Genomic DNA, 27920 nt, shown 5'->3' on the forward strand with positions numbered 1-27920 from the left:
TGGAGGTGGAGGAGGGTGGAGGAGGGTGGAGGACTGGGGGGGGGGGTCGTCCAGAGTTCACGAGGACTCTCAGGTGACGTCTTTTCACCTGCAGGGAAGACGATCCGCTGCAACAAACTTCAGCATTGTTGTGGTTGGTGTCGGGTGAAGCCATGAAACACACACACACACACACACACACACACACACACACGATCGTTGCCGTTGGTTTGTTTGCAGTCTGATGAACTGCGAGTCCTTGTAGACGTTGAGCTTAATGTCATTCAGACGTTTTCTTCCTGTTATTCAGACATGAGAGTTTCCTTCTTCATATTCTTCATTGGTTTCAGTTCAGTGACGGTTTTTATTCTTAAATAAACCATTTAAACCATTATCAATTGAAGAAAATCGTATAAATCAATAACAGAATTCAAGCGTAACGAGCAGAAATAAAGAGGCTGTAGTGGCGCTCTGCAGACACCAGGTGGCGCAGTCCAACAGTAGAACTGGTCTGCTTTTTAATTTCTCCTCATCGGTTCACGTTTCTTTCAAAAAAATGATTTGTAAAGTTATTTTAAGGTTGTTGTTTTGTTGTTAAAATTTATTTTTAGAACTTTTAAACCAAAACAACGAGCTTAAAATAACTACAAATTTTTAACTCCGCAAAAGCACGACAGGCGCTCAGTTAATTGAAGCTGCGCCTCATGTTGGAACAAGTTCACAAATATAATATTTTAACTGTTTATTTATCATTAATCTGATGACCTTTGACCTGAAAAATGACAACAAATATTTTTCTCAGTTTGTGTTTAGAAAGATAAACAACAGACACCAAATAAAACTTGATTTCAATCCACACAGAGCTTTAAGAGGAATCATTTTTATTTCTGATAACATGGATCCTTCAAGAGCTCAGGAGCTTCAGAGGCCCCTGATGTCATTTTATTGCAGAGAAAATGATTTCAAATTATAATCATTAATCATCTGTCGTCTCAGTTTGAACACTTTCAATTATTGAACATTTACAGCTGAATCATGTGATTGACAGTTCGTTATTCTTCCGGTGAGCCTCTCACGTGAACTTTTGAAACCCTGAAACAAAAACTGGACTTCAGCTGCGGGTCATCAGGATGGCTCTCCGCCATCCGGGGCGCCTCGCGGCGGCGCGCCTTTGCGGGGACGCGCAGCGAGTGTCTGCTCCTTTAACTGAGGGAAGACACCCTCCCCTCCTCCTCCCCCCTCCCCGCCCCTCCCAGCCGGACTGCCTGCTCTCCGGGAGCTGTGATGGGGATTTGAACGCACCTCCGCCGCACGGCCCGGCTCAGAGCGCAGCGGGCGGGTCGGCGTCACTTCAGTTTGGATGTAACCGGATCGGTTCGGGCCTGCGGAGGCTGTTCGGTTGTTCGGCGGGTCGCCTGCAGCGGGAGGCCCGGAGCAGGACAGCGTGTGGCCAGGCTGCCGCTGCTGTCGGCGGACTGTGGCCGCCGGTCGGTTCCCCGGACCCGGCAGGGAGCCGCGTGTTGCTCCGCGGGCTGGACTCAGTGTGGATTAACCGACCAGCGCTCCGGTACCGGAGGGTGGATGAGTGTTTGGCCCCGCAGGAGTCACCTGGAGTCCGGGAGGAGAGTCGATGGCGCAACGGGTGCGTAAAAAAGAAGTTTAATGAGCGCAGAGGAGGATGGAGAGTTCAGGTCTGAGTCCAGAGAACTGAATCCGGACCGGACCACAATTTAAACAAATGAAGGAGGAAAGTTTTCCAGGAAATCTGCTGTTTTATTCATAATCATAATAATTTATATTTGACTTTAATAGTAGAAAAAAATAATCCTGAAAGTTTCAAAACTGGATTTAATTATTTCTCTTCTTTAATTGTAATTTTACAAAAAGTCTATTTTTTCAAATGAATTGATCTAATTTAAAATAATTTGACCTCAACGTAATAATTTAATAAACTGAGATCAGAACTGAAACACAGGAAACAAAATAAGTTTCTAAAAACTACAAATTCACAGAATCTGTTGGATCTGAATCGTTTAATTTTCAGAATTAAACAGATTTTTTAAAAACGTTTTTTCTTTTCTTAATTTTGAACTTCAGGCCTTTGAAAAAAAAAAAAAAACCTTTCTGTTAAACTGATGAGAAAAGGTCAAAAGTTTTTCCCTCCTCGACGCGTTTTTGTGAACTTTTCAAAGTAGAATAAAGTTAAAACACAGCAAAGACTTTTTCATTTGTTTGTTCTGATAAAACCTGAAAATAAAAAACGAGTGAGACGAGTGAGCCACTTCTTTTAGACTTTTTACAACACGAACATGCGACCGAAATATTAAATATAATGATGTATTTCATATTCAAACCACAACAAGAAAACGGGACAGACAGACGTTTTAAAAGTAAAGAATAAAAAATATAAATGTTAAATTCAGGTGTGTAAAATAAAGATTTGAACAGTTGAATGTGACCTTACTGAGTGCACACACAGGACACGACAGACATATTATGTTACATAAATGTAGATAATAATATTCCATTACTTTGTAAAATAAATTCATCTTTTTGACTTAAAATGAAATCAGATTTTCTATTTTACGAATTTGCAGAATAACAAAATATTTTACATGTTTCAATTTTTTAAACGCTGGCTGACCATGAACATCCCTTCATGCTGCTGTAGACCCACCTTAAACTTTCTTGAAATGATTCATGCTTTTAATGTGGTTTTTGTTATTTTGTTTTGCTGTTATTTTGTGATTGTGAAGTGTTTTGACACCACGCTGCCATGGTGATGTTACACTTGAAATAAACTGAAATTAATTTACAAAAAAACAAAAAAACAAGCAAACATTTAAACACTTATTTCTTGTTTTAAAAGTTCTAATTTGATTTGATTTATGAACTTTAAACTAGTTTTCATAAATCATGTTCGTGATTATTAGTCTGTAATTTCCAGTCTGAACTCAGATTTTTACTTTAAAAACTTCATCAGGTTTCGTTTCGTGTTTCTTGCTGCACGTTTAGTGTTCAGATTATTTTGTCACACACACACACACACACACACACACACACACACACACACACACACTGACAAACACTGTGTGCGTGTTGGAGAGTTAAAAAGCATTGATAAACAGGGGGTGGACAAAATAACAGGAACGTCTGCTCAGTGAAGGAACAGACTGAAAATGTTAACGTTGTTTAATGTTGTTTAATTTTGTTTAATTTTGTTTAACGTTGTTTCATGTTGTTTAATTTTGTTTAACGTTGTTTCATGTCGTCGAATGTTTTAATGTCGTCATGTTTCTGCTGTCCGACAGTGTTCGGGGACAATAAACCGGGGTGGTCAGAATAACAGGAACAGCTGTGACGTTGTGTCTTTCAGAAGTGCCGTCGAACAAATTCTCAAGTTGGATTTTTGCAACTCTAGTTTCACCTTACGATGTCAAGTTTTCGTGTTTTGGTTGTGGCGTCGCTGCCGCAGAGGTCAAAGGTCACACACACCTCTCATCTCTGTTCCAGTATGAAGACTTGGCCCACTACGGGCTAGAGGGGGTGGGGGGGGTGTACGGAGACCCCCACCACCGCCACCACCCCCACCACCCCCACCACCACGCCGCTGCAGCTGCCCGCTCGCTGCAGGCCGTCCACCTGGCCGGTCCCTTCCCTCCTCACCAGTTCGCCCAGTCCTCCATCACCTCCATCACCAACACGGCCGGGCACAGCAGGGACAGAGACGCCATTTATGGGTGAGACCGGCGAACGGACAACTTTTTTTTAAACGAGATGCAGTTCAGCGGTTCTTCACAGACTGCTCCTTTACTCAAACAGCATGTCGTTACATCATCATGTCACATTATCACATTATCACATTATCACATGACTGAGCTGCACCTGCACGTTCAGCTCATCGCAGCAGGAAGTGAAACGCAGCTGTCAATCAATCATTTCAGCTATTCAGGTACTGACAGTGAAAAAAAAAAACGGAGTCATGTGGACATTTAATCAAAATGATAATAATGCCAACAAAAATAACAGTCAAAGTAAATGAAATACAACTTTATTTACAGAGCAACTTTTGTACAAAATGGCAAATAATAATAATTAATAATTTCACAATAAAATAAAAACATTTGGACAGATCAAATAAATAAATCAAATAAAATGGTAAAATAAGTGACATGGCAGAGTATGTAAGAGTATACAATATAAATATATACAATTAATGTATAAAATAGATTAAAAAAGAAATATAATATGAATATATACATATTTCTATATAAATATATACTTGACATCTTTCTCTGATAATTAACACTTCCGTTTTATTTTTGTTCAGCTGTAAAAAACTGATGTGATTGATGCAGTTTATTAATCAGAGTGATGTCATCAGGCAATGAAGAGATGAACAGCTGGGTATCATTGGCATAGCTCTGAAAATGAACCCCATGTCGTCGCATAATATTTATTTATTTTGTATTGTCATAATTACGAGGAATTCTCAGTAATTAAATGTTAATTTCAGTCCAAAAACATTCAATGACACAAATTCAAAAATATATGTGTGTATTTACATGTGTATTTGTGTGTGTGTGTGTATTTATATATGTGTGTGTGTGTGTGTGTGTGTGTGTGTGTGTGTACCAATTTACCCTGTATATGAATGTACTTCATAAAACCAACAGAAGAAATAAACGGAGTGAAGAAAACGTTTTCGTGTGAATTCAGTTGAATAGAAGATCTTTGTTCAAACCAACAAACACAATAAATAAACACAAACAAAAATGACTTTATATAAAAACTTTTTTCTTGTTGCTCTGATAGTGAATTTTTAAACGACCTATACAATTATAAAATGATCAGATACTTAATTAATTAAAAACAGCAGCTCTGGTAAACTTCTAACTTCACACACTTACAGCTGATGAGTTGTTACAGTAGATTTATTAATGTTTTCGAAATAAGACTTTTTTATATCCAACTTTTTAAAGTTGATAAATGTTACTTTTAAAAAAAAATTCCCCTTGGGGATTAATAAAGTAAATACCTACCTACCTACCTACTTTTATTACCAACATGTCTTAAGTTTCTCATTCATTATTGGTTTTATTGGTTTTCTCTCATGTAATATTTGACATTTTCAAATTTATATTAAATATTTGTTTATTCGTAATTTTTTTCCAATTTATTTTTAAAGCACTTGTTTTGAAAGTCAAAGTAATATTTATTATAGTGAGCTGCTCTCATGCCTCCTTTAAAAATATGACAAACTTTTTACCTTCTTAACTTCTAACCAGCCACAAACTGAAAAATACATGAATCAATATTTAAATTGTAGTTTTGGTTATTTTACTGTAAAACTGCAGCTAACAAATATTTTAATAATCCGATTAATATCTCAATCAAGCAGTCAGTTGTTTTATAGGCGAAGCGTGACAAAATAGTAAATAAAAGATTTTAAAGCTTCAGTTTTGTTATCATTTTAAAAAAAAAGTCGAATTGTGAACACAATTACGTAAAATAATATTTGCCTTAAAACAAAGATTAAAACAATCAATTATCCATAGAGTCATTAAAGCGGCTGGTGGGTTCATCTGTAGAGGTTATGTTTACATGGACACAGTAATTAGATTACAGCTAGTAATCTGGAGATTACTTCAGTTAAGAGGTTTTCTGTCCATGTGACCTCATTAAATGAGTGTTCAGAATACAAACCGGAAGTTTACCAACAAGATAAACAGAAGACTGGAGTTCCTCAGGGTTACACTGTGGGTCCTCTGTTGTTTCGTTCAACTGTATTAGAGAAGCATTACTGTGACATATCTTCACCTCCAGCAGTAGCAAAATGATCAGAGATTTTCTCTTCCTCCTCCAGACATCCTTTATTCCCTCTCCTCGCTCTAATCTTTGAGAAGTGTGAGTTGGCGACGTGCACTCCGAGGGAAACCGGCGTGGTCGGAGGAGACGTCTGCTCCTCGGACTCTTTCAGCGAGGACATCGCCGTCTTCTCCAAACAGGTAAACAGGAAGTGCCGCTTCAGGTCCGAGACAGAGCCGGGTTAATCCTGCTGAGTGAAAGTGCTGACTGTGCAGAAACATTCCTTTATATTTGATATCGTACGTGAACTCTTATTGTGAAAGGAAACTGTAGCTCCCAGATAAAAGGAAATGTGGAGGGGTATAAACATACAGAGGAAACTCACACACAGTATTTATATAAAATAAAGTCTAACGTTTAAATAGATTTGGGAATAAACTGAGGTAATAATAACAGGATGGAGATAAAACTACACGTGTGTGACGGCTGCCTGTCCTGCGTCTGTTTGGAGCGTTAGCTGTGAAGATGTAATATAAAGATGACCTGTAGGGGCAGTGTGGAGCTGAGACCGGATCAAAACTAAATGGAGACTATTCCGTACGTGTGGGCGGAGCTGATGCCTTGTTTTGTTGAAGCAGTGACCCCCTGTCGATCTTGCTATGTTTGTTGGTGTTGTGATTATATCCTTGTTTCACCGGTTCGCCCTCTAGTGGAGTCCTCCGGTAACACAGAGTACAGAGGAGAGACTGTTGTAAACACAACGTGAGGTTCAAGACAAGAATATCTCTGGCATTTCATTTTATTAAGAAATACAATTTTACTGAAGTCTTACTGAAGTGTGTGTGTGTGTGTGTGTGTGTGTGTGTGTGTGTAGATCCGATCGGAGAAGCCGTTATTTTCATCAAACCCAGAGCTGGATAATTTGGTGAGTAGTTTGAAATCTGTTCTTTATCATATCATCGCATGTCTCTACGACAACACATCCAAGAGAACCCATCGAGTTGGTTTTCCAACTAAACAAAGCTAGGACACTACAACGGGAGCAAAGCAGGAAGTCAGGTGACTGCTGAGTGGGAGGAGTATCTTCAGGTGCTTCTGTTCAGGAAGTCTTTTGAGACCTGTAAGATATTTTACAGTTTATTTTTATTTAATTAAAAACTTCATGAAGGTGCGAACTCAGTTGGTGCAAATACGTAGTTACTGACTTGTTCTTGTAGCGCGGTGCCGTTTGTTTCCTGTTTTGTTTTTTTATCTTCTAACCAACAGTGCTTGTTTATTATTGTAACCATGATGACGAAAGGTCCTGTAAGATTTATGACACTCGCCCGTCCACCAAAGTGAAGCGTTACAGCGTCACGTGCTTTAAGAAAACATGTGGAAACCCACAAGGTTTTACTTAAAGTTAGAAAAAAAATCTCTAGGTTTGGACCACAGACTCTATTTAAAAGTGTCTGTAGCCCCTGGCTCTGAAAAATGAGGCAGATGCAGAAGTACCTTCAGCTGCAATACCACCAAGTGCCACTAGAGGTTGGCTCCAAAAAGAAAACTTGGTCACCTCCAGGAATTAAACCCCACCCTCCCAGATAAAAGTCTACGACTTCGACCATCAAGCTAAACCTGCTTTTACTACTTGGGTTGATTAAAGAGTCGGTTCTCCTGTTCAGAGGACAAAGTGTCAACCTGTCAATCAAACCTACATTTATCACTCATGATAATTCCAGTTTTAACCTGTAAGTGCTGAAACAAACAGAAACCTGTCGATGAATTTTACCTGCAGTCTGTTTCATTAAAAGTTATTGAAATTATCTTTACGATGTCTTTTTTTGCAGATGATTCAGGCGATCCAGGTGCTGCGGTTCCACCTGCTGGAGCTGGAGAAGGTTGGGAACAAACCAAAATGTTGTTGTAACATCTGTTTAGAATGATGAATATCGATCTTCATCGTTTGTTCCCGTGTTTCATCTCCAGGTCCACGAGCTCTGTGATAACTTCTGCCATCGGTACATCAGCTGTCTGAAGGGGAAAATGCCGATCGATCTGGTTATCGACGACAGAGACGGCAACCGCTCGGACAGCGAGGACTTCATCAGGTTGTCGGGGAACAACGTCGATCAGGTGAGAATGGAAAAGTGTCAATTCTTGTTTTGAACGTCTTAATGTTTATTATGTCCACGTGACGTCACCCACCGCTTCGTAAAACCGCTCCTGAAGCCTGACATGCGTTAGCTGGCAGCCCCTAGTGGCCCTCTTTAGTATTACACTTTAAGCCAGTTTTTAGACCCGCAGAACAGAAGATGCCCAAATTTCGTGTCCCACAAAACATTCCTGTCCATGTTTTTTTGAATTTTTTTATTTTTGTGGATCAGAAACCAGGGCGGGAACTTTTCTTAAAAGTCAGAGGAAGGTTTCGCGCTCCGCTGAGGTGCAGAAGGTTGTGTGTGGTGGAGACGAACCCGCTGGTTTAAACCACGTTTTTCCTGCTCCGCAGATTTCGTGGAGCAGAGATCACGACGACTCGGCGTCGGTCCGGTCGGCCGGGACGCCGGGCCCGTCCAGCGGGGGACACACGTCTCACAGCGGTGACAACAGCAGTGAACACGGTAAATATCTGACGTGTGACCTTTTGAAACACGTTGTCGGGTGTTCGTCGGGGAGGTTGAGCAGCACGTTGGGAGAACTTTATTAGATTTATAGAAGTAGAGAGTTTTTTTTGTTTTGTTTTTTATCAGGTTTTCTCTCTCTGATATCACCTCTGCAACGCCGGACGCTCATGTGACAGGAAGTTAAAGTTCACTGCCACCGACAATGATTGAAACACAGTTTAAACTCCGCTTCGGTTTCGGGCCGCTGCTCTCGGTCCATCCGAAACAGGCCCTGCGGTTCCTCCGTCCACCCCCACAAATCCACTCTGACACCGCCGAGGGGGGGACCACCACAGTCCACCTGAGAGTCCGACCTCCAGAAGAGACACCGTCAGCAGACGCCGTCCTCTACCAAGCTCAGTTCTGGACCTCCCTGCCGCCGGTCTCAGTCGGACTTCGTAGCCTCACTCAGTGTTTCTTCTGAAAAAACGAACCGGACCGCCCGATTTTTCTGCCGCAGCCTCCGTCTGCATTTATACTGTGATCGTCTGTTTCACTGCGTGACTCCAAACAGCTGCTGGATGGACGTTCCTGGTCTCCAGAGGATACATCCGTATCGCTGCTTTCATCTTTCACCACCAGCAGGTCCGCATTTGTGGGTCTTAAGGTCTTTTTTTCAGAACAGAACATTAATATTATGTAGAAAATTCCCCATTTTATTTATACAGCGCCAGATCCCAACGTTGGGAATATACGCTGTAGAGGAACCCAACAATACAAAAATTTCAAAGTTAGCGAGAAAAAGGGAGAAACACTTCCAACAGAAGGAAGGAAAAACTTCCAGTCTGATAAGTGTAGCCAATGCAGAAGTGCCTTAACGTGCAGTACCACTGAGGGCCACTAGGGACTGGTCCAGTAGACTCCCATTCAATGTTTGGGGGGGGTGTCCGTTTGATTGACAGGCGTAGGGTTTCCAGTACAGGTGGGCGGGGCATAGTGTCCTCAGGTTCTCAGTCAGATCCGCCCCTCGCTCCTCCCCCAGCTCATCCAAATATGGTAACTTCCTGTTCCAAAAATCAAAGATGGCTACTGCTGAAATGTCCAAACAGCAGCTCACAGACCGACGGGCGACGTCACGAATGAACTGAGATGAAATGTTTCGCACATGCGTGGACTCCTGCAGGTGCTTCCCAACGATTCTGGTGAACCTCTGATGTTTTACGTTGCGCCACCTGCAGGTTGAAATGCGAGAGGACGATAGGAAACGGGAAGAGAGACGTGAGGTTAGCGGCTAGCGATTAGCTGAGTTCTGAATTGCACACTATTTCTTTTTACTTTTAGTACGGACTACAGCTACCCATAAAAAGTACGTACTGTTGCATGTGGTATGTTTACAATTGGGACAAACTACTTCATCATAAAAATGCATCTTGAACTTTGACCCACTCTGTCATATCCGTCGCGGTCCGAAGCGCGACGTTTGTAGTAAAAAGAAAAAGGATGCGATTTGGAACGAGTATGCTTCCTTTTAATGCTTCTTCTTCTTCTCCTTCCTTTTGTGGGCGGAGCATTAGCGCCACCAACTGTCTCTGCAGCTCAGACGACGTGACGTTATCTTCCGCTGCGCAAAGGATTGTGGGTCAGAACAGCTTGAGTAGCATGCTGGCCTGCAGACTGCAGGATACGACTGGATGTGGTTGAACATCCTGGTACTTTTGGCATCCTACGTTTAACCTACTATGTATTTTTGGTATACTAAATAGTATGTAGTATGGATGTTGGAACGCAGTGTCAGTGATTTTATTCCAGCGCTGACTTTGGCAGTGAGGTCACTGTTATTGGGGCGCCGGATTGGCTGCTTCTCACCGGGCTCCTCCCAACTCTACCAGCCAGAGGAGAAATGATCCGTAGTGGAAAATAAAGTGAGACTGCGGCCAATAAAACGCTGCACAAACAGATTTTAAGAAGCAGAGCGGCTCGTCTGTTCAGACGTCAACGGTTTAATGATTCGTCTCTTGTAATGAGCCGCTCTGTGTGTAGTGACTAAAACACAGATTATTCACAGAACGAGGAATAAAATTCTCCTGAACATATTGGCATGAAATTAATTGGTGTAATAATTCCTGTTTAATCTGCTGAAATGTTGTCAACCAGAATCTTTTAGTGTGGAGGTGAATTGCAGGTCTGATTGTGTTCGTGATGAAAATACAACTCAGCATGTCGACCTCCACCTTTCTGGTTTCCTCCTCGTCTCCGGCCTCCTCTTCCTCGGCTCCTCGGTTGTTGTGAAGCTGAGTTGTTGTCACAAACCATTAGCAGGTCGGGTCGGAGCTCCTCGGAGAGCTGAGGAGGGAGGAGAGGAGGGGTGTAAATCAGCCTCGGGGAGCTGGCGGTCCGGCCTAATGAGGCTGAGAGCTTGTTTATGGAGTTACGCATCATTTTTATGATTATTTCCACCTTCTCGGGCTCCGCCGCGCCACACAGCGCCGCCTCTGCTGAGACCCCGGTCCACCGCCGGCTGCCGAGGACCGTCGCCCTCACCTCGGTCCGGTGCTGTTAAAAACACTGAGGAGAAAATGAGCCTCATTAAACAGGCAGAGAGAGGGCAGTAAAAACGGCGGCCCAGGCAGCTTTTAGTGGTTTCCAGTTGAAGTGCTGCATTATGTGCCACAGTCTGAAAGGGGGGCGGGGGGGATTTACAGGCTGACGTGTGACTGAGGGGTCACCAGTTTGAATCCCCTCATCACCTGGAAAAATCTGAGCAGGTCTTCAGTAAAGACGTATTTGTTAGGAGCTTTTAAAAGTGCAGAGAGGCCTCATGGGAACCTGCTAATGTTAGCGGGACAGCTGTGAACCACCGCTCTGCTGCTACGGAGGAACACTGGGATTATAAAATAAGAATATATACTGGGAATATTTACTGTAATGATATACTGGGAATATAAAATAGGAATATATACTGGGAATATAAAATAGGAATATATCTGTAAATATATGCTGGAAAATATATATACTATAAATTCATACTGGGAATATTTACGGCAAATATAATGCAAATACATATTTCATATATAATATGACTATATAATGTTAAACTTTCGGAGGACATTTATTATGTAAGGATTTGCATGTCTGCCTGTTTTCTTTTGTTTGTGTATAGAATTAGAATTATATATTTTCTGATATGTGAGAGGGGTATTTGAGATAAAACACTGGGTTTCTTACCACCATGTTTGTTCTTGACAGAGTCTGGTGTTTAATTTTGTTGCGGAGACGAACGTAACGTCCGGTCGGTTTCTGTCTTCAGGTGACTGCCTGGATAACGGCGTGGCGTCTCCGAGCACCGGCGACGACGACGACCCCGACAGAGACAAACTGCACAACAAGAAGAGAGGCATCTTCCCCAAAGTGGCCACCAACATCCTGAGAGCCTGGCTGTTCCAGCACCTGACGGTAGGAGCGTCGGCCTCACACTCGTTAGACCGCAGGAGTGACGGGGAGAGTTTAGGCCTCCCCTGCTGCCCTGAGATAATAACTCTTAGACAAACACAACACATTAACGCTGCAAAGTTAAAACGCTGCTAAACACAGTTAAAACACAGACTGTTTATAAAAGTGCCACTAGAGGTCAGCTCCAAAAAGCCTCTGGCTCCATAGACTCCCATTCAACTTCTCTCATGAAATACAAAGTCAATAAATATTTTCCACGAGATATCTCAGTGTTGTTAGTTAAAGTCGCTCCTTCTTATTAGTTTTCTGGAGGTCCATCTGAAAATAATCCCGTCATTAATTAGAAATTAAGCTTCAAAAAGACGTGTCTGTTTGATTGACAGGCCTGTGGTGCAGTCAGGTTACAGCTATCGGTGGGCGGGATGTAGTATCGTCAGGTTTCCAATCAGATCAGTCACATCCACCGCTCGCTCCTCCCCCAGTTCGTCCAAATATGGTCACTTCCTGCTCCAAACCACTTGGAACTAGCAAGATGGTGCTGGACAGAATCTGAACTGGAGGCTTCATAACGTTCACAAACCAACGGGTGACGTCACTGCTGGTTGCTGCTTGGTCGAAATCCACCGAAGTTCAGAATAGAAGAATAGAAATGTTTATTTAATGACAAATATAAACTAGAAGATATTGTTCTAGCTACGGAGACGGATTTAGTGAAACAAATTTACTCACTTTTTCACGTATCAGAATTAAAAAAATCCGTTTTGGAGCTTTGATATTTGTTTGTAACTTAATTTGTTAAGTGACATAAAATAGAAGCGAAAACTTTATATTATCAAAGTAACAAAAGACTAACTAGCTGAACACTAACTAGCCCAGCCTGTTGCACGTGGTTTAGCTTCCTTTAAGTCTCATATTTTAATGTGATTTGTTCAGGAAAGTTGTTCCTCGGTACAAACGGAAAAAAGACGAAACTGTTTGGATGTTTTGTTCACAGATGCTGTTTTCCCAGAATCCTTCAGAAGTATTAAATACATTTAGACGTCATATAAGGTCGGTATTAATTGTTAATAATCAGCACAAAAACTAAAATGTAAGTTTTTCCACAGTTTGTCTCTGAGCCTTCATGAAAGTGGCCGTTTATAAAGTCTCTGTTTGGAACCAAAAAAGGTGGCGATCATGTAAAAAGTTCGTAAATTATATTTCAGTTAAAAAACCCACCACAGCCTCAGACCCACCGAACCTCTGGCACGTCGACCCTCTCGCCTCCTCACGTCCCACCCTGCTACCGACCCGGGGCGGTGACCTCTGACCTCTGCCGTCCAATACGTCTAATTTTATATTAATGTCTGTAGTTTAACATTTATGTCTCTTTGTAGTTTTATATTGATGTCTCTCTGAGTTCGGTCAGTAAAAGTTGGAGGACGGCCGGCTGGAAATCACAGTCCTGTCTGACTCACTGGTTTTTGGCTGAGAACAAACAACACCATCCCCCACCCCCTTTCTCCCCCCGCCTGCCTCCAAACACGGACTGACTAAATCGGTCCCCACTTGGTGGGGGGGGCGGGGCCACTGCCAGGACTCTGAGCTGAACCTGGAGGACGGTGAGATCTGCAGCAGATGGGAAGTGGGAAGAAGGATGGGGGGGGGGGGGGATGTTACCTGAGAGGGAGGGAAAGAGAAAGAAAGGTGTTGTAGGTGAAGGGTGGATGAAGGACGACAGTTTGTTAAAAAAATAAAAAGAAAGCCTCAGCAGTTTTTAAGAATACAAACATGTCTACAGACCTGAAAACACATTTAACATTTATTAAAGGTCTTTGATTATTTAAGGTATTAAAGGGTATTAAAGGTCCTCTGAGGTGAAGCATTCAACACAGTTCACATCTGTCCTTTGGTTAAAAGTCAGGCTTCCCCTGCAAAGTTCAACATTTTATACTTTTATGTGTGATTCTGCACAGAAACGCATAATAAATTGTGATCTGCGGGCCCTCGCACACTGCACGTTGGGGATCCAGCGGTTCGGGGTCGCCGGCTCCTCCGACGTGCAGCACGCCAAGGTCCGCATATTCCCGCTTGCAGTTTTAATTTTTTTCTCGATCTCGTTCCTTATTCTTCTCTTAAGAAAAAAGGCTTTTTTTGGCAGCTTTAACATCTTCAAAAACTCATGAAAGTTGGTGCCTGACGCAAGTTTCATGAGGTTTGGAACATCGTTTGACCTTAAACATCAACTTCCTGTATCACGCCGAAACATCAAACTTAGCCGCAATGCCCTGTTTATATATATACTATATACTTTATACTCTATATAAAAATGAATTTTGGGTCACTTTTTGGACGACGTGCTATACTATGACTTTTTTTTAAATATTTCGGGACAAAATACTTTGGATATTTTGGATGACTTTTTTTTTTTTTTTTTTTTTTTTAAATCACTTTTTGGAGATAAACTGATATGCATCCCTCAAGTTACTTCTCACTGTGAGAAGAGCAACTGCTCTAACCAGTGCACAATGAAAAAAAGAGTCTCTTTTGGACTCTTTTTTTGTTTGAGTATTGTTATTGACCTTTGGTTTGGTATTAGTATGACTCCATGTACAAATGCAAACCCGTGTAGCTTCGCCTTAGGAGGTCTCGCCCTCCATGAACTATGTGGTTTACCCTTACAGGTTGCTGATTTGCTCTCTGTGAACTGTGTGGCTTATTAAGGGGACTTGCCCCCCCCCCCCCCGTAAACCTTGTGTGTTACCTCGGCGGGGCTCGAACCCGTGTCTTCATGAGGTCATTTCCAGCTCGTAGTCGGTGTCGTAGACGGCTAGACTATCTTTGGCACTGGAGTGTGGGTCGCGGCAGGAGAAAGGGTTTCACGGAGTTCACTCAGAGCTTCCAGTGACTCAGCCGACAGTCTGGTTAACTCAACAGGTAAAAGATTCTACTTCACCAAGGTTGCTATTAATGGCTCAGATTCCACCTTGGCCTGTTGATGCTGATTCAACTTTTAGTGAAGTTGAAATGTTTGGAGAAATTGAAAAAGCTTTGCATATACTACACATTACAGGAAGATATTTAATATCACTGCAGACCCCCTTGAAAACATGTATATCTACTATCCAAAGAATGTCTGCGACAATTTTAGTCGTTTGAATGAATATTTGTGGACGGTGGAGTTATAGGTTGTAGTGAGCCAAAGATTTGTCACAATGCTGTTTAACTACTGGGAAGATTGGTGGCGTGGTGGTTAGCACTGCTTTCTCTCAGTAAGAAGGGTGGAGGTTCAATGACTTTAAAAAAAAAAAAATCATACTATAGCATGTCATCCAAATTAAGAAAAAAAAAGTCATACTACAGCAAAAAGTGACCTAAAAGTCATTTTTGGGTCACTTTTTGGACGACGTGCTATAGTATGACTTTTATATCACATTTTGGCTGCCACATCACGGGCACACCGATCAACGAAAACCAATTCTTATGATAACTTCTAATCCCAAACATATTAAGAATCACAGACTAAATTTCAGGTCGGTCCAACAAAAACTGAAGGAGGAGTTTGTTAAAGTATGTGTGAATCGCCAAAAATGGCAACTAAATTAAAAATGCTCCTGTTGAGTTGACGTAATAGTGCAACGTAACTGTTTTGTACATCTCGTTGTGATACACATCTCCACAGAATTTCGTGAATGTAGGTGAATGGAGCCGCCGGGGCATCTGTTTAGGGGGCGCTAGCGAGCCATTTGGCCACGCCCACTCACGACTCCACTAAAATAAAAACAATTTCGCCGGGAGAGACGGGTGTACTAATTTTCAGGAGTTTTTGAATATGATAAAGCAGCCAAAAATGCAGTTGTTTACAGAGAATCATAATAATCGCTTGAATAAAAATAGGGCTTTCGCACCATCGGTGCTCGGGCCCTAATAATATCCATTTTAATATGGGGACTAATTGAAAACACGTCACTGCTCTGATCGTTCTGCTGAAAGAGTTTTTGCGCACCTACATACCTCATCATCATTATTCATCAGTCATTTATCACCTGGACCAGGCTGAAAAAGTAAAGCTAACGCAAAATACTTTAAATTGCCGTCTCTAATAGAATCCCATTGAAAAAGGATCAAGTTTCTCCTGAAATACAAAGTCAGTAAATGTTTTCCACAAGCCATCATGGTGTCATTAGATAGTCAATCCCTCCAGGAGATCAGGATCCTGCGATCGCAATAATTCATGTAAATTCAAACTCCGCAATATTTAGGGCAGCTTGTAAAAAGTCCCCTTTCAAAATAAGACTGACATTATTACCAGAATCAAGGGTTCATTTCCAACCAGCGAGGCTCCGCCCCCTCTCCTCTCACCATCAAAACAAACTGCTGCTAGCCAATCGCAACAACAGGAAGTGACGGGGTTTGTGGGAAATGTGGTCTTATGATGGGAATGAGGAATATGTTAAATTAGTTTTTTCCACACTTCTAGCTGGAAGAGACTGAACTTTGTTTTTTATGATGAATAAATGTGATTTAAAAAGCATTTAAAGCTCTTATTGTGACAACAGATGGAGCCTTTGTTTTCTATATTACAGTCACAGACTGTCTGTTCTGTAAAGCTACGTCACTTTTAGACACTTTTAATCCCTTTGAGCCCCGTGATGGTTCTCTAAATTCAACACAGAAAGAAAAACACATTACAAGGCAAATATTTCTGGGATGTGCAGCAGGATTATTATCACAGGAAGTCAGCGCAGATTATTATTTTGCAGGTTAAAGTTTTTTTCAATTTTTTTTTACTGGAAAAAAACTCACTTAATACTCTGCAAATGACAAAATCTCCTGCAAAATCAAACATTTTTGGTCAAAACAATCATAAAAAACTTGGAGGGACTGAATATCATCAGTGTAGATCCTATTCATTAACGTCCAGTTCAATTTAAAATCAAAAGTTTTTGTCTCAAACCAACGAGGTCTGACTCGCAATCAAAGCCGTGTGTTCACCACGTTAAAGAGGTCTGTACAAAAAAACAGCAAACTGTCCTGGAGAATTTGTTTTCAATGCAAATCATTTTTATTCTCAGTGGATTGATTTTTACTCACAAACGTCATTTTGTTAAAGAATCTCACAGCTTTTAAAAAGACACAAATCGTCCCTCTTCGTTCTTCACAACACCGGAGTCCAACACGAAGTCTGCAGCTCATAAAACTTCAACCACAAACCGACGTGCTGTTTACACCAAAACACACACACACACACACACACACACACACACACACACACACACACACACGTTTTATTTCCATATAAATGTGCAGAAACCGACAGTTAGCCTAACGAGTGTGTACTTCATTTCGTGCTCACAGAAGCAGGTGGAGGCGGCTCCGTGCTCCACCGCTGCTTGTTTACAGTCAACCGACTCGTTAACGAGCTGCTCTGACGTACAAATTACACGCGAGCCGATGGAAACAGCTGGAGAGACTTTAGATGTCCGACTGTTCGTCAGCAGCACGGCGGCCGAGAGAGACGACAGTGGAGCTTCACCCGCTGGAGGACTGGAGGCCTCCGGAGCCGAGCGGGACACGTGAGGCAGCAGGAAGCCCCGCCGCTGACCTCCAGCCCACCCCCCGCCCTCCAACCACCAGGGGTCAGAGGTCGCCGGGACACCTCCATCCATCCATCAGCAGCTGTTTACAGCCTCAGAGCTGCAGATGTGGGAGGACGGTGAGGCCACGGCGGCCCTCGGGGACCGACACGTGTGCTGCCGCCCACAGATACACCCCCCCCCAACCCCCGCAAACCCCACCCCCACCCTTCCTCTCCCCACACAACTGGAGCCACGGCCAAACAGGAAGTCTCTCTAACAACGGCATCAGACATCAAACGCTGTGAAGTCTACCGTCACCTCCGTCTGGTCCCGAGTCTCCGCCGAGACTCCGCCCATCATTGTGTTCATGTGTTGGCAGATTGGACCCCTCCCTCTCACCCCCACCAACCTTTGGCGCCACAGATTTGATGAATGGCGAGCATCGACCGTGGTGGAGGTTGTGTTTACGCCCTCTGCGAGACGTGGCCGCGGCCGTCGAGATTTCAGGTTTCATTCCCGGGTTTCTACAGACCTTATTGATTATCAAGAAAAAAAAAATCATCCCGGAATTACAGAAAGTTTCCAGAAAGATTCCAGAAAGATTCGGTAGATTGTAGACGTGTTAGTAAATGTTTGTGGTGTTGATGGAGGAGCAGACCTCGGCTGCAGTCACTAATCACATCCTCTGGGTTTGGTTTCAAAATAAAAGCCTCTGTGATCAGACGCTCTGTGGCTCCTCAGCCTGCAGAGAAAACATCATCCATTACCTCTGTGACAGGACCGCCGGGGGCCCCGGGGCCCAGCTCTCTGTGGGGGTCGCCTTTATTGACCTCTCACCCCCACCTGAGCACACACACACACACACACACTCTCAGATAATGTGCAGCATGTGGTCATACATCACGGCGGCCTCGTTCTCTGACAGCGTAAATGAGCGTCGGTCAGATACCGAAGCGACGCGGCAATCAGAGAACAGACGAACAAAACTCCCGAAAAACAAGAGACGACTTTCTACTTAGAACACAAATTGTTTTTATGTATTCTAGTGAACATTTTCTAATCAATAAAAACATGTTTCATATCAGAGCTGAGACTCACACACACACTCTTTCTCAAAAAAAAAAAAACATGGGAGGGTAAAACACCAGAGCAGATAAAGAACAGGAAGTCAGTTTCACTTCAGAGTTGAGCTCCGATGTCGAGGAGCCGAGAGTCTGACAGCTCCGTCTCATGAAAATCAACTCCAACCAATCATCAACCAGCAGTTGGTTTGTGAACGTTATGAAGCCTCCTGTTCAGATTTTGTCCGTCACCATCTTTGCTAGTTCGGAGCAGTTTGGAGCAGGAAGTGACCATATTTGGACGAGCTGGGAGAGGCGCGAGCAGTGGATCTGAGTGATCTAATTGGAAACCTGACGATACTACGTCCCGCCCACCGATAGCTGTAACCTGACTGCACCACAGGCCTGTCAATCAAACAGCCACGCCCTCAAAAAACACATCTTTTTGAAGTTTATCTTCTAATTAATGACGGGGTTATTTTCAGAAAATTAATAAGAAGGAGTGACTTTAACTGACAACACTGAAATAACTGGTGGAGAAATTTTATTGACTTTCTATTTCATGAGAGAAGTTGAATGGGAGTCTATGGAGCCGTATTGTAGCTTAAGGTACTTCAGCCTCTGCCTCATTTTTCAGACCTTGAAGCTACGTCCACTTTTATTTACAGTCTGTGGTTCCAACTGGTCCAGGCTGCTAGCAGAAGCTCCGCCCTCTGATAGAGGTTCGCCTGGTTCTCATGCTGGTAATGAGCCGTGTGTTCTTCATCTGTAAAACAACCTGAAGCTCTAGTTTCTCCTGAGATGATCTGACGTGATAAGACAACCAGGTGATTATCACTCTTTGTGGTAAATTAGATGTAGTTTAGGCCAATTAGCTTCTATCAGATCACAGAGGGGGCAGGCCGAGGGCGGAGTGGCCTGCAGAGAGGAACACGTCCGGTTTCCCTCCTCCCCACATCTATAAACAGTTGCAACTGCAATTTTACTGAAAAAATACTTCCTTAAAACTCCACAAATCACATTTTTAATCAGAACAATCACAAAAAAACTCAGAGGAACACACACACACAGAGTCTAATTAACAGGACTCTAATTGGCTTACCACTTTGTTCCATTAATTATACTTCATTTCCTGGACGAGTCTTGCCCCGAGCAGCTTTAAGACTCTCAATAACAACAACAACAACGAGCAGCAGCCGGATGTTTAGTTAACGTCTGTGTTTTGTCCCTCTGCAGCACCCGTACCCGTCAGAGGAGCAGAAGAAGCAGCTGGCTCAGGACACCGGCCTCACCGTCCTGCAGGTCAACAACTGGTGAGTCGCCATGGCGTCAGCAGCTCCCCCCACCCCATAATGATTTCAATGATTAATTCCTGTGGGGTTTCCTGGTCCCTGCTCACAGAGAGGAGGCGGAGCCTAACGGGAGGGTTAATTGGAGCTCTGAGGTAGAGATGGATGTTTTCTGCTGACTGATACACAATCATCACAACCACACACACCTGAACCTCACACACCTGAACCTCACACACCTGAACCTCACACACCTGAACCACACACACCTGAACCACACACACCTGAACCTCACACACCTGAACCACACACACCTGAACCTCACACACCTGAACCTCACACACCTGAACCACACAGTTACCGTGGTTACTTCCCCTATGGGTTCCACATGTCATTTTTAAAGCTCTCTACAGTGGGACGAAGGTGACGCTGTGACAGGAAGAGAAGCGGTACGCTGCCATGTTTCACCTCCAACAATTTAGTTTCTTTTGAAACACTCCAGAACTGTTCTTGAACCTGCAGCTCTTCTGAGCATCACCTCCTCGACTGTGCGTGCATGTGCGTGTGTGTGTGTGTGTGTGTGTGGGTGGGTGGTGGTGTGGGGGGGGGTTGTTGGTGTAAATGGTGTTTTCATGGCAAACAGCTGGACTGGTTTATTTAAACACCCAGTGTGGAGGGTGGGCGGGGGAGGGTGGGGGACTGACCTTACAATGACTCCCATGGTGGGCGGAGCTTAGCAACTGTTTTACAAGCAGAAGGTTGGAGTGTGTGTGTGTGTGTGTATTTTGTCCATCACTTTGATGTACATGAACTTTTGGTGCTGTTGCTATGGAGACGAAGCTTATTATTAAGTTATTAAATGCTGGAGGTTAAGCCCCGCCCTCTTGATGAGGGCCTGATGTCATTAACTAACTTCATCAGGATAAATTATAGGTCGTTTTATGTGAATCGCAATAAACAAAAATATAGATAATAATCTCTACTTTTCAACAGGAAAAATGTGACTTAATTTATTAAGTCATTGTTTTGGAGCATAAATAGTGAAACGCTAATAATTATAGCCTTTCAGACGGGAGCTTTTCTTTGATGAACATCTGAAACTAAGGACTTTGGACGTTGTGTCGAACAGAACAAGAAATTTAAAGATGAAGTTTGACGGCAGTTTTAGACATCATTTTATATTTTCTTATATTTCCTATTTTTATATTTCAACTAACTGAAAAATGAGTTTTGTTTGTTTGTTGACCCCGTCCTCATGGATCGTCTGATATTTTACTGGAGGTAGTGTCTGTGAAGCTCTAGTCCAACTCTCCTTACCCTTCCTCCTCCTCCTCCTCCTCCTCCTCTTCCTCTTCCTCTTCCTCCTCCTCCATCTAAAGACTGCTGTCTTTTGTTTCTGTGAAAAGAAAACCTTTTCTTTGCCCCCTCTCCTCCCTCTTGTTGAAATGAACCTATCGCACCCGGGACGAGGTTGGTGTGTGTGTGTGTGTGTGGGGGGGGGGGGGGGGGGGGGGGGGTGTCATAAATCAAGTGAGGAACCACTGAGCCTTCACTGGGCCATGTCCAGTGTTGTCGGCAGGCTGAAGAAGACCAGAGCTCTTCTGCAGAGGGGGGGGGTAGGGGGTGGGGGGGGGCGTCACATGAGGTGTCAGGTCAGAGGTCACGCATACCAGGATGATGGTTTTCAAGAGTGCATGTGGGCACATGATGCCGTCGAGCGTTACTCTTCGCTGTTATACTAAACTTTAAGCAAACCTGAACCAAATGATCAGATGAAATTAATAAACTAACCTGAATGAAACTGTTTTAACTGTTAGACTGATTCTCGCGTACAAGCTAACCTGAAATGTTTAACTCTTAGGTCTATTTAAGTTTTTATTAAAATGTATTTGCCCTGTACATGCTGCTGTAACTACAAAATGTCCCCTTGCGGGATAAATAAAGTATCTATCTATCTATCTATCTATCTATCTATCTATCTATCTATCCATCCATCCATCCATCCATCCATCCATCCATCCATCTTCGCTTCTCTGATGTTTTAAAGATGAAACACTGAAACTACGAGCTGCTCCGCCGGCCTCATTCACACACGTCCTCCTCTTGTCTTCTGTTTCAGGTTCATCAACGCGAGGCGGCGAATCGTTCAGCCCATGATCGACCAGTCCAACAGAGCAGGCAAGACCTTTCTCTCTGACATCCAACGAGAACCAAGACCTTTCATTGATCTTTTTAGGAAACTCATTTTTTTCACTTGCTTAAATACATCATTTCCTAATTTTTTATTTAACTCTTTCTTGGAAATGTTTTTGTACTTTAAAGCAGCTAAGTGTTATTATGAGGAAAGTTTTCAGGCATTTATCTGGAAAATAAAACCTTAGTGTTCGTTTTTTTTTCTCAGATTTTGATTTGTTATGCTCAACACCACTTTAAATTCTTTCTAAATGAAAACCCTCCTCGATAAATTATGAGTTTTCCAGCTGCTACTTCCCTTTTTTCTGGACTCTCTGAAACCAGGATGTGATGTCGGCTTTTTTTTTTTCCCAAAGTCCCGAAAATGACTCGAACACGAACGTAAACACATCGAGAGAAGAAGCGTCCTGACGTCCGGCCGTGTAAAACGGGCTGAAAGTCGTCTTCTCTCTGGGCTCCTCGGTGCGTTAAAGCCGACGGAGAGGCTTAAACTCTGCGATTGAATGACCTCTGAACCCGATTTACTGCAGACAAAGATGCTAATCGCTCTGACTGAGCCCTCCATTCAACATTTTAATCTGGGGTTAAAACAAATAGGAGCCCCATCTGAAGTGGGGCTGGAGCACCGTTAGCCTTTTGGCCCCCGGACTTTGTGAGCATTAACCCTCGCGGTCGACTTCTTCACAAAGACTCTGAGATGCTGCTGAGAGACAGAAACTGTTGGAGACTTCTGGGAGTGAAAAAAAAACTTCTCTCAGTTCTCCTCGAGATGAAACGTTATGAAGCTAAATTCACCCGCGAGGACGAAAACGTTTCAATTAAAGTCTGCTCATCGTTTATTAACGACCCTCAGCCCCAAAAGATTAGATGCAAGATAGAAAACAGGAAAACTAAACTGCATCATAAACAAGTGTAGAAAAACAGGAGAGGTCTTTGAATGCATTGTCAGTGAAACTGGGACAAACCTGCAGCGTTTCTCACTTATTTGCTCATTGTTTTGGTTCAAAGGAACATTTACTGTAATATTTGTAACAACTTTTGGTCGCAGGTTGTTTTCTGTCTTCTATGTGTAGTCGTCAGGTTTATCTTGAGACCCCGTGTGGTGTCCCAACCCTCAGATTGAGAACCCCATCGGGGAAAAAATATTTGCAAAATATTTTGAGAAACGGCAAAACAGGACATCTGAAGAATTTGATTTATTTTACAAACAGAACGGCATCAGTCGTGAAAATGAAACAATAGCACAAATAAATAATGATATATATACATATCATTATTTATTTGTGCTATTGTTTCATATATATATATATATATATATGTAAATATATATATATATATGTATTTAGAAAAAAAAATACATAGAAAAAAAATTGTAAATTCTCTGTCCGTCTGCAGTGAGCCAGGCAGCACCGTATGGTCCAGATGGTCAGCCGATGGGAGGCTTCGTCATGGACGGACAGACACACATGGGGATCAGACCACCTGGTATACACACACACACACACACACACACACACACACACACACACACACACACACACACACACCAGTTACCTACCTCATGTTGTTGTAGGACACATTATATTCCATCGTAATGTTCAGAAAACTAAACACAGACAGAGACAGAATAATTTTCCCGATCAAAAATCTGGACGACTGCTCGGTACGAAGTCTAAACTTTGTCCTGCAGGTGACGCCAGAAAATAGATCACGTTGTAACCTCAAATTGAAGGGTTTATAATGAGTACGGAGGCCTGTTTGGGACATCCCGGGGAGTTTTTATTGGGTCTCCATCCGCGTCAGGACGTCGGTTTGAGTCCGACTTGAATCTCAGCTTCGATTTCAAATGCAGGAAAGAGCAGAGACGGCTCATCTGTTAAAAAACATCGTAATATCAGACGGGTTTTCACGCCAGCGGTTCAAAGGTCATCTGCTGCCTTTTCTCTCTTCAGTGCGGTAAACACATCCAAGACACCATGTTTGTCACCGATTGCTTTAGCTGGCCTCTGTCGCCTCCCTCAGGACTGACCTCCGCCGCCTTCAAAAATAACTCGAGCTCGACACGGGAGGTCGTGCTCGCGGTGTATTTGCCCTCCAAGCCGTGAGAACAGCGTTGCTAGGCAACAGCAACACGGACGGCGTCTATAAGCCACAAGAGGGCGCCGTTCACGTGGCTTGTTCTCGTGAACGCGGTAAACACGACCCCGAATAGCATCAGCATTGTAGCAGATTCGCCCGAGAGACACGTTTCAATTTCAGATTTATATTTGTAAAAATCAATAGAATTCAATATTTTTTTTGGTCCTCTAAAAAAATTTGTTTGGTGTTGTACGTGGTCGTCACCTCGCCTGCCTGGACGTGACGCGAGGCCGTGTGTTTGTCTCGCAGGTCCGGTGGGCGGTGTCGGGATGGGCGTGGAGGGACAGTGGCACTACATGTAGCACCACCACCTCCACCCTGCAGCCCGAGGAGCTGCCCAGCGTCGCTGAGACTCCGGTGAGTGGCTCCGAGGTTTTCATCCTGAAGGCCACAAACACGCTGCCTGATATTTCATTTATTTATAGTATACGAAAAGATTTCCATTTAATTCTTAAATAAATGAGTTGGTGAAGTGATAACATATGCTCTTAAGTTTTGGTTTTCCCATGTCGTTTTATTTCCCGATGTGAACATCATTAGTCGCAGGATGCTGATTCGTTTTCCTGCTCATTACTTCGTCGGTTGACTTCCAGCTGTAGCCGCCGTGAAGCGGATGACGGTGTTTCTTACACAAAAAGCATCAAGACTGAATATGCCGACTGTTACTCCTCTGTTGGTGCATGAGATCTCACCTTTTAGTCACAGCGTGAAGAGCTACGACAGCTGACGGACTGAATAGAAAACAGGAAATAGCCGCGGTGACGTCACCCTCAGGTTTCGTGCAGAGTGGTGTTAAAACTGCGGCTGTCCCCGCCCTGATCCAAAACTGGTCAAACAAGTGGTGCGTGGGTGGAGCTGAGGCGGCACTGTGACATCACCCACCTGTCAGTCGAAGCAGCCCCGCCCCCTCAATTTTGCACAACTTTAAACCTTAATTCATTTTAAATCGTGAGTTCCATAAAAACTCGTACTGTTGTCGTGAATGTGGAAAATTAGCTACAGATACCAAAACCATTTTATGAGCCAGGTTGTAAACAAGTTTATTTCAACTGTAAACATGTTTATTTCTACTGTAAACATGTTTATATCTGCTGTACACACATTTATTTCTGCTGTAAACACGTTTTTTTTTCTGCTGATTAGTTTCAACACGTCGATTTGTGAGAAATGTCTCGCTGCTGCACCCTCTAGTGGACACTGGAGGAACTGCAGCAGTGGAGGTCGCAGCTTGGCTCCACCTCCTCCCAGCTCCCCCTCCAGCTCCTCTTAGCTCCTTCCAGTTCCTCCTCTAATCTCGTCCCACCTCCTCCCAGCTCCTCCTCTCTAATTAAAACAGCTCCTTCTGATTTCAGGGTGAATGAATTCTCAGGGATCGTTTTCACGTTCTGTCTAACGATCATTAGTGGGAGGCGCACGACGCCCTGATCTCTTTATTTCATTACACAACCAGAATCCACTCAGTCTGTAAGCAGATTTTTTTTTCTGAAGCAGCAGGAGGAGGAGGAGGAGGAGGTGGAAGCGGATGAGGCGGAGGTCAGTGAACGCAGCATGGGGACAAGAGATTATTCCGACTTTTATGAGTAGAGAGGACATGTAAGGCAGCAAGCGATTGTCTGTCTTCTCTGAACACACGGTTCTCACAAGTCCTGAAACTCACACTGCTTCTCAGATTGATACACACACACACACACACACACACACACACACACACACACACTGGTGTTAGTGTTTTCACCAGACGACTTCGTTTCAGTGACAAAACTTTGAAACGTTCAATCTAGTTTTTATATTTTAATAACTTTTAATCATTTTGAGGACGCAGCAGCCTCTATCTTTGTGTACGGTTACCATGGTTACTGGTGTTAAGTCAGCCGTGTCTCCTTTGTTTCCTTTCGTCTGCAGGTCTGCACACCTGGTGGCCGGCGTTGAGCGGGAGGCCACGCCTCCTCCCCTCAGCTCCTCCCCTTCTGGGCGTGTACCTGACCTGCTGCAGGCGCTCCGTGAACTCAAATCTGACGGCCGACTGGAAAAAACGGGCCGCCGCGCCTGAATCGGTCGATGTTGATCACTTCTTGTTCGTGAGCCGGCCGGTTGTCCACAGACTTGACCTTCCGTTTCCTCCGCGGACTCAGACTATGGCAGCCCGGACGGGACACTCTGAAAACCAGCAGAAGCTCCTCATCCACCGGAGGCGAACGTCTGTATGTGCTGCGGCGTTCCTCTGAAAGGCCCCAACTCCACAAACCGGCGCTCTGAACGCTGACCTCTGAGGACGAGTCGTTGCCTTTCAAAATAAAACACTGTTTCAGATGAAAAGGAGCGTTTGACTCTCCACACTGAGTGTGTTTGTTCTCGTAGACTTCTATCGAAACCCACAGACCTTTGAGCTCTGAAATAAAACCGTGAAACAGCTTCACTCTTCGTGTTTTATTCTCGACTCCTGTTGAGTTTAACGAGCTGCTGTCAAACGGAGCTGTCTGATCCACGAAGAGCTGGAAGAAAAGTCCATGATTTTACTGACGAACTCAGCGGTCTCACAACACTTTACATCCGATGACCTCCGTCTGTTCAGTCTTCACAGATTTGATTTGTTAAAAAATTAACCCACAGTTCGGGTTCTGCAGGAGTTTGTTTCCGATCCAGACTTGCATTTCTTTTTCAGGCGCCCTCTAGTGGCTGCACTAGTTATGAGCACAACAGAGCAGGAAGTATTTTTCTCTGTTTTAGTAAACATAAAAAGTGGGCCGAGATTAAAGGGTTAAAATGATCATTATAAAGCATGTTTTCAGTAAATCTGTCATCCTCCGACTTGTTCAAGTTGTTCCTTTTCCTTGTTTTTCCGTTTGTGAATGCCAAGACGGAAACTCTGATCCGTTCTGATCCGTTCTGAAGGGAACGGGCCGAGCCGCTTCCAGCAGCCCTGGCAGCAAGTTCAAACTGCACCAGCTCGGCCCGTTAGGTGTGAAACAATCGTCTCTCAGCTCTGAAACTCTGATCAACTCTTCCTCTGGAATTTGACTGAGGAAGGAAAAAAAAGGCCGATTTGCGTAAATCAGCTCCGAACTCTTAAATGGAGAGATTAGTTCCCCCTCACGCTCCAGTTGGCCCCCTCAATGGATGAGCCCCCCCCAAGCCTCCGGGAGTTTCCTAGATACACCTCGTTTCAAAGGAGATCATTTATCTTCCTTTTAAAATCAATTAATGTGCAGCAGACATTCAACTCCTGACTGCAGCTGCAGGAACTCTTCTGATGACTTTAATGGTCCCGCTGACATTTACTCAGACCTCTGGAGATTATTTTGAAAGCAGAAAAACACGAGTTTCAAAGCAAACAAGTTTCACTCTGAGCTGAGTGACAGGCGGCTGCTCCAACTCCCAGGTTAGACCGCCCTCTTTAGGGGATTGTGGAAACTGCCTTCATGTCTGTTTTTAAATCTAAATGTGTTATTAGTGGGGGTCCATCAGGGAATCAGACGGCCCGTTCAAAATGCAAAAAAGACATGAGAGAGTCGAGAGAGGCGGCTGTTACTGACAACAGGAAGAAGATCAGAGCTGAGAACGATGCAGGGGTCGTTTCCTGCAGCTCCACCGGGCAGTGAACGCAGCACAGACAGACACCGTTCAGGTTTAGGACAGAAAGGACAAATAACATCCGTTTATTTCCGGCTGAAGAAGAAGACAGACGAAGAGCTCGGACAAGTGGAGTTTCAGACGTTGGAGAAGTTACAAGCTGAAATGTAGAAAAACAAAAAAATAAATAAATCCAGCAAGTAGCCAATGACAGAAAACATCCAACCAGACCAGACCTTCTAGTTGGTACCACAGACTGTATATAAAAGTGTTCGTAGTTCCAGGTCTGAA

General features: G+C 43.6%; 1 protein-coding gene across 2 annotated transcripts; it reads left to right on the forward strand.

The window, feature by feature from the left end:
• The first annotated feature begins 1226 nt into the window (after positions 1–1226).
• On the forward strand, positions 1227–26471 carry meis1a (Meis homeobox 1 a). 2 transcript variants are annotated; one of them, XM_069167742.1, is made up of 13 exons: positions 1228–1621; positions 3493–3719; positions 5846–5987; positions 6662–6712; positions 7617–7667; positions 7756–7902; positions 8276–8387; positions 11677–11822; positions 19675–19751; positions 21847–21905; positions 23316–23405; positions 24309–24416; positions 25962–26471. In XM_069167742.1, the coding sequence occupies exons 1-12, from the start codon at positions 1610–1612 to the stop codon at positions 24359–24361; spliced, it is 1167 nt and encodes a 388-aa protein (XP_069023843.1). In that variant the 5' UTR covers positions 1228–1609; the 3' UTR covers positions 24362–24416; positions 25962–26471. The 2 variants fall into 2 exon arrangements, with proteins under 2 accessions (XP_069023844.1, XP_069023843.1); XM_069167743.1 differs by lacking the exon at positions 23316–23405 and having other exon boundaries at positions 1227–1621.
• Positions 26472–27920: the final 1449 nt, after the last annotated feature.

Source organism: Embiotoca jacksoni, unplaced genomic scaffold, assembly GCF_022577435.1.
Source record: "Embiotoca jacksoni isolate LCO1_2020_lvr unplaced genomic scaffold, fEmbJac1.0.p SCAF_4, whole genome shotgun sequence".
Lineage (NCBI taxonomy): Eukaryota > Metazoa > Chordata > Actinopteri > Embiotocidae > Embiotoca > Embiotoca jacksoni.

Coding starts and splice junctions, on each gene's coding strand:
- meis1a (XM_069167742.1), top strand. Junction 11,823..19,674: donor GGCTGTTCCAGCACCTGACG/GTAGGAGCGTCG, acceptor GTCCCTCTGCAG/CACCCGTACCCGTCAGAGGA. Junction 23,406..24,308: donor CATGGGGATCAGACCACCTG/GTATACACACAC, acceptor TTTGTCTCGCAG/GTCCGGTGGGCGGTGTCGGG.